The sequence below is a fragment of the Melanaphis sacchari genome, unplaced genomic scaffold (genome assembly GCF_002803265.2).
Source record: "Melanaphis sacchari strain LSU unplaced genomic scaffold, SCAv2.0 Contig29_pilon_pilon, whole genome shotgun sequence".
Classification (NCBI taxonomy): Eukaryota; Metazoa; Arthropoda; class Insecta; order Hemiptera; family Aphididae; genus Melanaphis; species Melanaphis sacchari.
The window spans coordinates 728,873-743,570 of NW_020271172.1; the positions used below are offsets into that span (position 1 = coordinate 728,873).

The following is a 14,698-nucleotide window of genomic DNA, read 5'->3' on the forward strand; positions in this document are numbered from 1 at the left end:
TAAAAACTTTATTGTTTGTAAGTATTTTTATTATTTCGTTCGCTTAAAACAAAAACTCTATTCCTAAAACTGAAATGTTGTGAAATTTAAATTATAGCTAATCACCAATCACATAAAAATGATAATAATTAATAATACACTATTTGATATTATTTTAATACCGAATTTAATTATTTTGATTTATAGATTAATATTTAAAAAGTTTATAATTATCGGCATTAAATTGATAGACTTTTATTTACGTTGCATTCGCATTCACTTTAATTGAAAAAATATTTCGTAACCCTGGCTCAAGTATTACACATAACTAAGGTTTTGTTGATATAGGTAAGTTGCAGTAAAAACGTAGATTTATAGTTATTCGATTCATTAATCATCGCGTAATTTTATATCAAAAATAGTATATTATATATTAGACAAAATGGTTTATATATACTTTTTTTACTTCCAAGCAGAAATTTGATTTTTGTTGTTCGATGCCCTTATGTGCTTTCAAATCCTTATGTTGTCCTTCGCTCTTACTACCATTAATTAGATACCATTTATAATCAATGGTACTACACTTACGCTATCAATCGATGATATATTGATGTACAGTATATTTGATTTCATACTTAACGATTGTATGAAAAGTAAAAATATAACGGTTATCAGCGAATATGCACATCGAATCCAAATAAATTACATATTTAATCGCTATAAATACCAATAAAACTGATGATAAAATGAGAATTACACTAAAATCCTTAATGAGTTTCAATATAGTTTTATTATACAAATAAATACAGATTAATAAATTATTTGGTATTATTATCGAATACCTACGCAACTTAATACCACCTATAATGTACCATTTAGTTACAATTTATGTGCATTTTAATAGTATTTTTACTCAATATTTTATTACAATATTTAGTAACAGTATAATAATTGTTATTTATTATTAATATAACACACATTTTGTTAATAATAAAATAATAATACGCAACATAGTGCCATAGTATATATATTTCAAAACTTACTTGACGAATGACGATATTATATTAAAATAGTTTGTTCTAAATAATAAAACCAAATAAACTTTTTAAACTTTCAGACATTGCGTACAAAATAGAAATTTGCCGAAACAGACTTTTTTCGATCCCACGAGTTTTACGTCATCAGAGTTCTAATTTATGCCTTAGAGTAAATGTATACTATAAGTCGACATTTGGTTAAAAATACGTTACTATATAATAATATATTAAAGTATTAATAAAATTGCCCTGTCTTTATAAATCGTTATTGGTGATTATTTAAATATGAAGATTAACCATTATATTTATAAAATGATTGATCATATTAGATAATGTTCAAATGACATTAGTTGATAAACATTATTTATGTTTTAAAGTATATTATAAAATAACATAAAATTTAGGGTTGATTTACAGCGTAACTATAATTTTTCCTATAATAACGATTATATTTTAAACTAATTTGGGTTTTTTAACTGAAATATACAGTATACAATGTATACTATACACGTATGAAAAACATTTTTCATGAATTGAGTTACACTGTTTTTCTTAGAACGTAAATCATAATCACAATAAAAATGTTGTGTATAATAAATCACAGATGGACAAATGGACATTTTATCGGATTTAAAATAAAACTCGAATTTGAAATAGGCAATGAAATAAAATTATTATATAAGCATTTTATTTGTTCACTAGTATGTGTGTAAAAAACAATGGACATTATTGAGAATAATCGATTAGTCGACATAACGATTTTAATGACAACTAACCTGTTTTTTGGTAATCTTATATTTTATTGTGTTATACGACATAATGATTATTCGCTTAACTTTTAACTACGATGTCAGACAAAATTATATAAAACTATTTTTTTATTGATTTGATTTCAATTTTGTAAACGTATTTGAATTTTAAGGTTTTTCACTGCGTTATGTAAAGACATTATGTGAATTTGTTCAAAAATACAATCATATATTTTCATAACATTACGGATAAATTTATGAGTTTTTTATTCCTATTATAATTCGACAAAAAGCGTAAATAAATTAAGCGTGTACTCAAAATTAAAATAGAAACATTTTAACTTTTAAATATAAATAATTTTGTCTGACTTTTCAGCCTATATAGCAACGATTTTAGACACATTTAAATTACACCGATTGTGACCTTTTTTTTATGTAAATTCCACTGGTACGTTTTTTTTTCCTAAAATAAAATTAACATTATATAAGTGATAGGTATCTAAATCATTATGTATGGATTTATTATTCATACATATATTTAGAATATTTGAATACTTACATATTTTTTTAAATAAATTTAAAAAAATAAATTTAATAATCAGTAGTTAGTAACTAAATCAATGCTAATATATTTTTTCTCGAATGACCAAATGATGACGCTTAAATATTTTTGGCGTGCTTTTGATTGAGAATTTCTGTTATTAAATTTGTTAATGCTGTTTAATTTAATATATAAGCGAATAATTTAATATTTAAGAGTTTTTGTAAAGTAATTAATATTTGGGTGTGTGTTTTCAGTGTATTTAACTCAATGTGATTAAAACGACGTAATCGTAGTTAAATTAAATTCAGCGCTGCATTGAACCCAAATATTTTGTGGAAATAATGCTTTTTTGTGATGTAGATGTCTAATATTATATAATCTGCGAATCTAACAAGTTTCAAATTTTCAGGCTTAATGTGAGTTTGATTCATTGTTGATTTACAATTATCTTCTATTCCCTTTCGTTTTGCACCAATACTTAATACTTGCCATTGAACTGTATTTTCTGTTAACACTCTATGATTATATTATTATAGTGATGTTTGTTAGAATGTTTTAATGTTCGATAATTTCCAGAATAAATTGTTTTTAAAACGGCGGAATACTTTTTGTTTCCACGCCTCCAATTTTCTTCATCATATTTTGAGATTATTTGTTTCTACAGCTTACAATTATTTAAATAAATCAAACTCTTTGTCGTATCCGCTGATTATTTCGGTTAATGTATTTATCTTAAAATCGACAGACGAACTAAAATGTGCCTGCGAAAATATTTATAGAACGCATTCATTATGCAATATGAAAACCTTAATGATATTAATTATTTACTGTCGTTGAAATTTTGTTTAGATAAGACAGTCGACAGTTAATGTAATGTGTAAATACGTATACTAAAATTATTTTTAATCCGTGGATTTTACCATCAGCGGAGTTAGCGTATTTTTTAAGCTAAAATTACGGAAGTACCGTTGGAATTTTACTCGTTACAAATCCAATCCTAAAGTCAAATACCTTTAAATCGGCGGAATTTTAAATCGCCTTCGAATGAGTTAGCGAATTATTGTTATAATGATGATTTTATTATCAAATACACCTATATGTCATAAAAATGACTTCTGGACTCAAGTTGCATGTGAGAGAAATGCCATATATATTTATTTTATTTTTATTACCAAAAAACGACTCGGGCGGTCGGCACCTAGTTAATCGTTATTATTTTAAGGATGTGACTTGCACTAATGATTGTTTATTTCATTATTTATACTCGAAAAGTCGACCGCATTCGTTCCACTTTATACGTTAATTTATTATACATTTAGTAAATGAGGTGCCCAAGTGGTGTTAGCTCAACCAGATAACAATATTATCGTACCCAGTTCATTTTATAACGTTTTAATAACAGCCTTTCCGTTTATTTCCACAGGCGTAGCAGCGTTGGTGACTTTGACACAATCTGCCGCGATCGTCGACAACGACAAACAACAATTGTTGGTAAACGCCGATCAGCAGCATCAGCAACTGTCCGAAGTCGCATACGGACGCTGCGATGACGGTCCCGTGATCAACTGCCGTACGCTGCCGCTGTTTAACTACACTAACCTGACACCACCGTCTGTTGCACCCGACGCCGCCGGAGATATAAAGCAAGACGTCAATTGCCCGTTAGTGACTACCGACAATCGAACATTATAAATTATTATTATTATTAGATAAAATCAACTCTGTACAGTGGAGCGTCGATTATTCGCACTAATTGGTGTCTCGGGGGGGGGGGGGGGGGGGGGTGAAGATTTTCAATGATTAAAAAAATAGTCGAGTGGGTCATTATGATGGATGTTATGTCAATATCATGTGTTAAATTTGAATTCAACGATACATCATTGTTTAAGAAAAACAGTTTTAAGCGTAAACGGTCTGTTATCCTCTATCACTAAGTATATTTTGTGATATGTTTTTTTCATAAAATAGCTAAAAAGTCTTATACTATACTTTAAATATTATGGTAGATTGATATTTTTTCCCCGAAAATATGACATTTATTATATCATCAGTATATTTAATTATTATAATATTTATTTTTACCACATAACATCAACTTATATAACTCAAAATTTAATAACATCTTTTTGCAAGTACTGTAAAATAGTAAATATAGATAATATCTTAGAATAAATCAGAAATTTAATTGCGTAGCATTAAACTTCATGAATATTTTTAAATTATAAAAAAAATAATTAATTAAAAAACAAAAAGTTTTTATGAACTTTTAATTATGAAATATTTTGAAAGTTTTTGCGATTTTGACGAATATTGTTAATATTCTAATTAAAAACTCATAAAAAATGTTTTTTTTTTTTTTTTTAATTGATAATAATACATTTATGTACTGTATATTTAAAGTATAAGTTTAATTTGATGAAATAATTGCATAATTGCACGCATATTGTTTAAAGTAGGTACGTAGTATAATTAATTTAAAAATGTAAAATATTTTTAAAATATTCTTCAAAAATTACTTAATGCGTGTAATTGGCGTAAAGATAATTGGCGCTCTAGTAGTCCAGTGTATTTAAAAATTGGCCGGGATGTGGAAAAAGTTAATTTATCTATCATACGTAGTTTAAGACCTTATTAAATGATAATCAAACTCATAATACAATTGGATTTAGTTTTAAAGTTATGAAAATTTAAAGTTGATTAATATTATTATTCTGGTCTCCATACGGTTAAGGCTAATTATTAAAGAGTATATATTATATAGACAATCGCACATTACATATTATATATTATCATATAATATCTAAAATGATGACGGGTATTTTAAATTATTATATAGAACTTTGTAAAAGTGTGTAAGGGACTATACTTTTACGTTTACCGGATCCTCTTGCTACATTAGGATATTACAAGATTAGCCGACATTTTGACGAAATGTCAAATCCATAATATTGATATTGTGGAATACATACATATACGTGAATTACGGTAAAATATGCGTAATTATAATACCAAAGTAAATAAATTTTAAAATTGCTTCAATTTAAAAATTATTAGATGGGACTCCTGTAATTTTATGTACTTCTGATTCATCGTTTAAAGAATACAAAAATACAAAAGTTTTAAAAAAAATTACAAAAATAAGAATGTTCAGTAACATTTAAAATATAAATTATATTATACATATCGTTTTAGTTTTTTCTTTATAGTTTTATTTGTAGAATATACGAGTATTATAAGGTGTCGATTTATTATTTTGGAGATAATGTAATGCCGTATATATTCTTTATCGCGAAATAGAAATAAAAAGGAATCTATTATAACAGCACGACGGATGTCGACGTAGAATAACAATAAATAACATTATGCTCTAGCTGGGTGTTTTCCCACATGAAAATCTTGTTTCTTTATGATTTCGTTATCATACAACTACCAATGACTAAAGTGTCACGTTTCATTATCTTATAATAATTACTTTGAAACATTTTTCAAGAGAATTCGATTTTACGTTTGGTGTTTTTATTTTTTACGAAAACGTATCTGTCTTATCTATCGCTATGAAAAACTAGTTATAAGATAAGAACAAAACAAATAGATTTATCTCTCTTTAAATTTGATTTTAAAATGAAAAAGTTGAAGAAATTTAAAAAAGTAGGATGATTGATTTCGTGCTTTTTAGTGAAAAGTATAATTATTGGTCGGTAGTACACTTTGCGTAATAATGTGAAGGAAACAGAGTATTATTTTTACCCCTGCTATATAAGTAAAATAGGTATGTACATTACTGAGTGAATCTATTTCATAAAACTTAAACCAAGTCAGCGAAACGATATAGTTTTGTAGTGAATAAATCATTTATTTTTAAATCATAAGATATTCAAAATTCAAAATTATTTGAATGCATTTTTGATTTTGAACGCGATAGGAAACATTCAAACATGTAAAGGTCTTCCCCCCCCCCCCCCGGAGGTTAAGTTAGGTATTTAATATTAGTTTATATTATTATTATTATTATTACTTAAACTATACTTATAAGTTATATTAGTATAGTTTATCGAAAATTGTAATTACTATATGCGTTTAATCCTATTTTTCGACCACTACAGGTACAACAATTTGGAACGACATTTGCGTTGCGTGGACGTATTCACCCGTCGGTGCTTGACGCCAGAACAACGGGGAGCCTTTTATTCGCTGTACACCGTTCCGACGTTGGACATGCAAGAACTGTGCACCGAGGGCGGACCATATAGGGAGGGTCAGTATCTGTCTAACATATTATTTAATGTCGTCATCGCGTTGTTGTATAACGTTTTATCACCACGTACATTCCACCCGTAGAATACTTGAAACACGCCGCTTGCTTGCGCACAGTGCACACCGAATACTTGCAGTGCGGACGTCGACACCAGTCTGAGTTGGCCGCCCTAATGCTAGATCAGACGCAGCAAACAGGAGCCGACGGAGCTTTGGCTTCGACCGCGTCGCCGTTCATCGGCGCCGAACAGATAACCCAGAACCTGGCCCGCTTGTGTGGGTGAGTGTAATTCTTCGCCACACCTATATCGTATCGTCACGGTTACAACGAATGCGGGGAATGTGGTATGCGAGGCATTCGTTGCCGCCGAGTATAATGTAGGAATAAACGTTTAGAGAACCGTGTACAGGAAAATAATTGTAAATAAAGTAAAAAATAAACACGATAATAACTATAATTTACAGCGATAATGATAATTTTAAATTTCATTAATTTATATTCGTGTTTATTTACCGTTGCAATTCTGCTCTACTTAGATAATTTAATAAACGCATTAATCGCATTAAACGCGATTAACATTCACAACGTTGTGATTTACATGGCATAGGAATACGATCGGTTTTTACAATGTCACAGCAGATATCTGACAATCGACTTCATTTTAAACGACCGCTCTGATAAAACCATATAATTACACAAATAATTTATATTTCAAAGTCAATATATCGATAAACAATAATTTTAGCATACAAAACACCAATACTTTAGATTAAATATATGTATTATGTATGTATCAAATTAATTACTATAATTATAAAAGATATGACGGTGTATTTTATGTAAATAAAAATATTTACTTAAATTTTTTTAGTAGGTACCTACATATTTTCAGTTCTTTCGGCATAATCATTAATGTATCGTAATTTACAACCTATATTTAAATAAATATTTATGATTTTTATACATAAATATAAATTTGTACGGGTATTTTAATGAAATTTTTTTTATAATTTCGCATAGGTACATCAGGCGTGTCAAACTTACAGTATTAATTGGAACAAAACATTTATACAAAAAATGTTGTAGGCTGCAAAAAAAAAAAAAAATAAAATAAAAATATAAATTCGTTATAATATTTTATTGTTTTTATTATTTTTTCATTTGGACCGCATATTTTGACTTAATTTTCCAATGTGATCGGGGCCGCATAAAAATAAGTTGCAGGCCGCGTGTTTTACATAAATCGTTGTCTTACGATGAAGTTTTGCATACTTATTAACTATTTGCTAATATCAATTTTCCCAATTTATCAACAGATCATTCAGAGGGCATTTGCAATGCGTGCACGGTATTGTCCGGTCTACTTGTGGTCAACAGACCGAAGAGTTCGCTAGTCAGTTTCTTAGTCAAATGGCATCTTCACTTTTGGTGAGAATTTATTAAATTATATCAGTTACCTGTTAAATTAAATGTTATGTACAAACAGTAAATTTAAAATATCTGTTTGTTAAGTCGAAATTCCAAAATTGTATGTTTTAACGATGAATATGTACAGTGCACTTTCTATAAAATAAAGGTTTTTTATTAGAATTATTTTTACTATCACATATGCTAAACAGTAATAATATATTCATTGTAAAGCAAAGTATTAAAGTAGAATACTTCCTATTTGAGATTCTGACCGGAGCTTATTAATTTAACAATGATGTGTTTTTTTTATTTTTTGTGTCAGTCGTGACTTTTTGAGGCAGTAAAAATACTTTAAATTTTCAGTACATTTTAAAACAACGGAATGATAACGGAAATGCTGAATAACAATGTTTATTGCATAAAGTTCAATAAGAATTTTTACGTATACTTTACATTTTACTATACGTAATGACATTTTTAAAATATGTAAATGTATTTTAAGATAATATCTATTTATAACCTATTCACGCTGCCTTACGATAAGGTAATACCATACTTTAAAAGTTAATAATAATAATAATATAATATTATGGTTTAAATGAATATTATTATAATAATTAAATACTATACAATTTTTTCGATTAAATCAATTCATCATAGTGACAATAATAAAATAAATTATTTTAGTAGCTTTAATAAAAAAATACAACATCATGAAATATACTTAGTGATACGGATAGACAGATTGTCTCCGTTCAGAATCGTTTTTTGTATACATTGATGTAGGTATTATCGATGAACTCAAACTAAACACATTCATTACAGGTAATCTACTTGCCCAACTTTCTAATGTGATTTTCACATCTTTTTCATTTTTGTATTTCATAAATAGGAATAAAGTTATTTTTCGAGATAGAGATGAATCGGAATAATACCTACAAAATAGCAATATAATCGTAACACTTCATAGTATTATTTAAATGTAAAACAATATTTGTTACCAGTAAGGATTATCAATTGTTAATTATATTGTAGATTTGAGTTTTCGTTTTTATGAAAATATCACTAAAATTGTGTGCGGTGGCACCGATCTATATTTCATATTACAGGAAAAAAATGCTAGTGTAAGTTCCATCCATTAAAAAAAAAAATCTTGTCAATCTAGTTCTAGTACCTCCTATCTTATTTATTTCTAGATATATATACGTCAATAACATAATCATTTTTTAAACACAATTAATACCTAATCGTATTATTTTATCAAAAAGCTACAAGTATCAAAGAAAATTTGTAATTACATTACATAATAATCAGTTTTTTTAAATATATTTTATAGTTATAATAGAAAATATAATATAGTACCTATATGATCTAATGATTTGCCATACTATTTCTACCTATATTTTATACTTACCATTATTATTAAATGATGATGATGTTTAGATATGATTACTGAATACTGATCAGTGATCACTTATTACCATCCCCGTCTATCTGACCCACTCATAAATAGTTCTGGGAAATTCACCCCATTTGATACCCGTGGTCGGAGCCATTGTCTGTATGATTTAATTCCTTAACGATTGATTTCACAAATAAAGCAATGTTATTATAAATATTGTACTTGGCTTTGTTATAGAAGTAAACAATAACTTATTTACAATGCAGAACTCATAATGTATACAGAATGTGTTCTTTACTGTACAGATTGCATTTAATTTATGTGTAATATATTATATGTATATTATAAATGATTCGAAAAGTTCAAAATAAAAAATAGAATTTCAGTATTTCTAATTTAGTAGGTACTTGATAACGTTGTTCTCAGTTAATTACGGTTGTCGATTACCTATATTATTTAACACTATTTAAATTATTATTTTATGTAATACAGTGTTGATTATCTGTCGAATAAATTGACTAGGAATAGAATTAACAGTAATAGGTAAACATTTTTAGCATACTATCGTCCATGAATATCTTTCGTATTTCGCCATAATAGATGTTGTATATTACACACAATTGATATATTTATACGCTGAGAATTGTGTAAAACATTAGAAATATATAATATTAATTGAATTATATTCATAATACCCTACTTACGCGATGCGTTTTATTTTAATTTTCACAAGCTCGCAAAGTTCTTGACTATTTATAATCATCGTGTTTCAAAAGTATTTGTTTTATCAAAATTAAAAACAATTTAACCACCGCACATACGTCTGCTACAGCATACAATCGCCAATATCCTTAAAACAGTACATTTTAGAATGTACTTCTAATGATAAAGATTTTTTTTCAATATGTTGGATGAATAATCGTTTGATTCATTTGACTTTTATAACTAACGCGTGCCTTTAAAATTACGCACTGGTGTTGAATAACATTATAATATAATGCATTGTAATTTTGGCCTTTGCAGAACATCTGTGACAAATACACGAACGGCGTACATGGCGACGTGTCCCGGTCTCCGTCCTCCAGCGCCGCCCGGACGACCGGAACCACAACCATGGGGTTGGTCGTTTTACAAACAACGATCGCTACGGCATTTTCGTTCCGGCGATGGGGATGAATTGTGGCAGCCATCGTACATCCTCTAGGGGAGGACGATGTTTATTTTAAGCAAAAACAATAAACGCCATCGGTTTCGCCATTATATTTTACTGATCGCACTGCTCCTCGCTACGGTTTCATACCTACCACGATTATTCTTGCCTACTTTAGATGATAATTACATAGATTATTATTATTACTATTAAGTTATTTTCACTATATTTTGTTTTTTAGGTAGTATTAATTTATCATCGTTACTATTAATACTATAATGTTATACTGTGTATAATATGAATTGTATTGTGATGTGTATTATTTTCGGGAATGTTGATTATTATTTATTATTATTATTATTATTATCATTATTATTATAAGCTTATTATAATTTTTTTTGTTTGTTTGTATACGCGCGATATTGTATTGCGGCAGTCTTATTAAAACAATCTGAGTAAATAAAATAAAAATTTTATTTTGCTTGGTTAATATTGTAATTTTATATTGATCCATATCTAACCTCGCCCATACACAGGGTTACCATTAATGTTTTCCAGGATTTATAAATATTAATGAATATGAAAACGTCAATTACACAACGTTATTATGCAGCACCACAAGACCGTTAAAAAGTTAAGGGGAACAGAAAAATAGTTTGAGGGGCAAGAGCGTAACACGTTTTAAGGAGTAATATTCAGGCAACTCATATGACATACACATTTTAGCTGTGTGAATGTGTGAGTAGTATTTGAACATAAATGTGTGAAATCCGTTGTCGCTTTTGGTAGTGTATGTAAACATGGCGAGGTTACGCAAATGTCAACACGTCCTAGAAAATTAAATGTATTTATGTTTGCAGGTCTATAAAAATTACTAGAACCAATAATAAAACAAACATACTTTTCGAAGTTCGAAAAAAAAGCGATTGAATTCATAAGTTTTTAGACTAAACTATTTAAGAATTCTAATTTTTTTATTTAAAATCTCACATGCTCAAAATAAATACAAATTAAATGTGATTATATCACGGGATTATTAGGATTAATATCATAATTTTAAGGTTATTAAAAATTTAAAATGGAAAAACAACTTCCTGAATGGCTTATATGGATATTTTGTCAACAAATACATCAAAAGTTAAAATCGAACATTGCGGAGTGTGTGTAAATCACCAACGTTTGTTGGTGTAAAATGTATGAAAAATTAAAGTGTAATACGATCTCCTAATAATAGAAAAATTAAAACTGTATAATTTCAAACTATTTGTTTCCCAAAAAAGGACTGAGCACGTTCTACATGTAAATGTTAGATTTTTTCATACGGCACATAGGTAATTTTTTACGTACACAACATTCAGAGTGGCACTGGCATGACATATTATGTCAATCAGTGGTGTGAAATTTTAGGGAGGTACTGATTGTGTAAGTTCTAGAATCTTTACATTTTTGGTATTTGTATTGCGAAATAAAACAATTCGTTAATTATCTACGCAATTTACAAAATAATATGTAAAAATTAAATACAATATTATCGATTACAGCGATAGTTTGTAATCTGATAATGCTCCATTAAGGATATTGGTAAAAATGTAATATCGTTGATTAACGTTTAAATATATAACTAAAGGGCGGATGTTCGTGCATTTACATATCTTTTCCTTTAATAGGTAATAAAAGTCGCAGAGTAGAATAGAAATCTGTTTTGTGACCTATGGAAGACGAAATCAAAAATGTTATATATTTCCATACTTCGATTCAATTTTTGTTTAAAATATATTTACATATTATTAGTGCATAATATTGCACATTTAGTATCTTTACTATCTTTAGATTTTATTTGACATTTAACATTTATTTAAAAAAAAAAAAATAATAAAAATTTAATTTTCCATATTGAATTAACAATAAAGTAAGACCAATAAATCAATCTTTTATTTAAATTATTCATCCATTTTATTTTGATTTTAAGTTTTTAACAGTTTTAACTTTCAAAAAAATATTATTACTATTAAATGGCAGATTAAATGTTTGTGCGCATATTTTAAAAATCTTTACGACATATTTTAAAGTTTTTTAGAGCACGAATATCCGTCCTTTATATATAACAATAAAATATAATATATATTTTTTTTATTTTAGTATATATTATGCACTCGTATTTATATTTATCAATATGATTCGACGATGATAGTCTAGTTTTTAATAATATTTGAATAAATTTGTAGATAAATACAGTTATCCAACAACAAAGTTATTTTATAAATTTGTGGTGGTAACATGTAAATTATTATAATATAGGTGTATAAAGGTAGCTATTAATGCGCGCAGATGTGTAAACAGAAAAATTGACTTATTTTTTTTTTATTTTTTTTAACCGATAATAACTTTTTTTTAATAGATACAAGTAAGACTTTATTTACTTTATGTTGATGATCAAATCAATAATTTTGGTTCGCTAGTTTTTAACTACGATGTTCTTAATTTTATTGAATTCACTAATAGTTTTAATTATAATAAATCGTTTAAAGTTTATTTATCATTGATTTAAACAATTTTTTTTTAACCATCTAATAATGCAACAAGATATCTTTTCAAAAATCAGTAATTTAATGGCACACCAATTACACAATTATTCAATTTTCGAATTAATGCTAATAATATAGTTGGTAAACATAGTTTATTATATTAATTTTATCACATAATCATAAAATAAATACTATTATCGTAATATTTATGATTAAAATGAATTGATTACTTCACAGTTTTTCTTACGGTTACTTTGCTTTCAATAGCTTAAATTATTGATATAATCTTTATTCTATTCATTGTCAGTATCGACGGGTATCTAACTTTGTTTTTTAGTCTAAGTCGATTTCAGATCCCCAATGTTATAATAATAATAGGTAATAAAGAATAATCCAACGCAATTATTACCATTAGTTTACATAACATAATTAATATTTCTTGAGTTTAAATACTCAAATCAAATTAAATCGATTTAAAATAATTTGTTACAAACAAATGTAGGTATTTGTATAAACTTAAAATATTATCATCAATTATTTATTTAAATTTCTAAAAAAATTATTTAAACAATAATATACGCATAATTTTTTTTTTTTTTAATTTAAATTTAATTGTTATCTAACATCGCTAGCATTATGCAAACATCATGAACGTCGAAGGCGATTTCTATTCAAAAATTAAATGTGGTTGATACTTTGAAACGTCATAAATACAAATTTATATTGTTTTATATAGCTCAAAAATAATTAATCATAAACTTGAAATGTTCACCAAATATTTTTATCGAAAATAAATGAATACTTATTACAACGTTCTACATAAGTTTTTTTTATTGATATATGTTTTAAATACATTTATTTTAAAAGCGTTTGAAGTTGAAATTTCAAGCAATTCACAGCATGGATATATTATATGATATCGACTTCATTTGAAATAAAAAATAAAAGTTCGATATATCGAATCATAAAAATAACAATTATGTCTACTATCTATGTAATATTAAAATTTAAAAATGCTTAAAATTCGTATAAAAATTTAAAAAAATCAGCGACAATATTATACCTACTAATAATATACACACAAAAAAGTTCTTACCTTTAAGTTTATTATAGGTTCGTTCACTCCAATATTACACATCTAACAACATAGGATTTGATCTCAAATTTGTTATATTAAATGCTTGCATAACGGAAAATTTACAACGCATGCGCTTTTCTTCTTAAAACGTTTTGTTTTAAATTTTCAAAGCAATTAAAGTAAAAAGTTTAGGATACACCGGGCTGCATTATAAAATTATTAATTTTTACTTTTTTTGATTCTGAATAGGCTAACATACGGCGTCTGTATAATTTTTATTTCCGATTTTATGAAGATTCTTTCATTAATAAATTACGCTAATTCAACTCAATACAGTCATCTTTGCATAATAATGACGTTTGTATAATAAAATGTCGTACTGCGTATTAAGTATGTTTAAAAAAAAAAATTTTAATTGGAATACTTTTTCAAAAAAAAAAACTATGATTATTGTACGTACTTGTGCAGTGATGTGGAAGATCTTCAATCACTTTGTAATCAACGTTGTATACGGTAGTTAATATACTCAATGTGAGTAATGAATAAATTATATTTTATTTATTGTGAAA

General features: G+C 26.9%; 1 protein-coding gene across 1 annotated transcript in view; it reads left to right on the forward strand.

The window, feature by feature from the left end:
- The window catches only part of LOC112595753, a 36,888-nt gene extending 26,099 nt beyond the window's left edge, over positions 1-10,789 (forward strand). The window contains exons 3-7 of the mRNA XM_025341056.1: positions 3,733-3,970; positions 6,413-6,564; positions 6,648-6,843; positions 7,881-7,992; positions 10,400-10,789. Coding sequence (XP_025196841.1) covers positions 3,733-3,970; positions 6,413-6,564; positions 6,648-6,843; positions 7,881-7,992; positions 10,400-10,552 — 851 coding nt within the window. The 3' untranslated portion in view covers positions 10,553-10,789. The remainder of the gene's footprint in view (positions 1-3,732; positions 3,971-6,412; positions 6,565-6,647; positions 6,844-7,880; positions 7,993-10,399) is intronic.
- Positions 10,790-14,698: the final 3,909 nt, after the last annotated feature.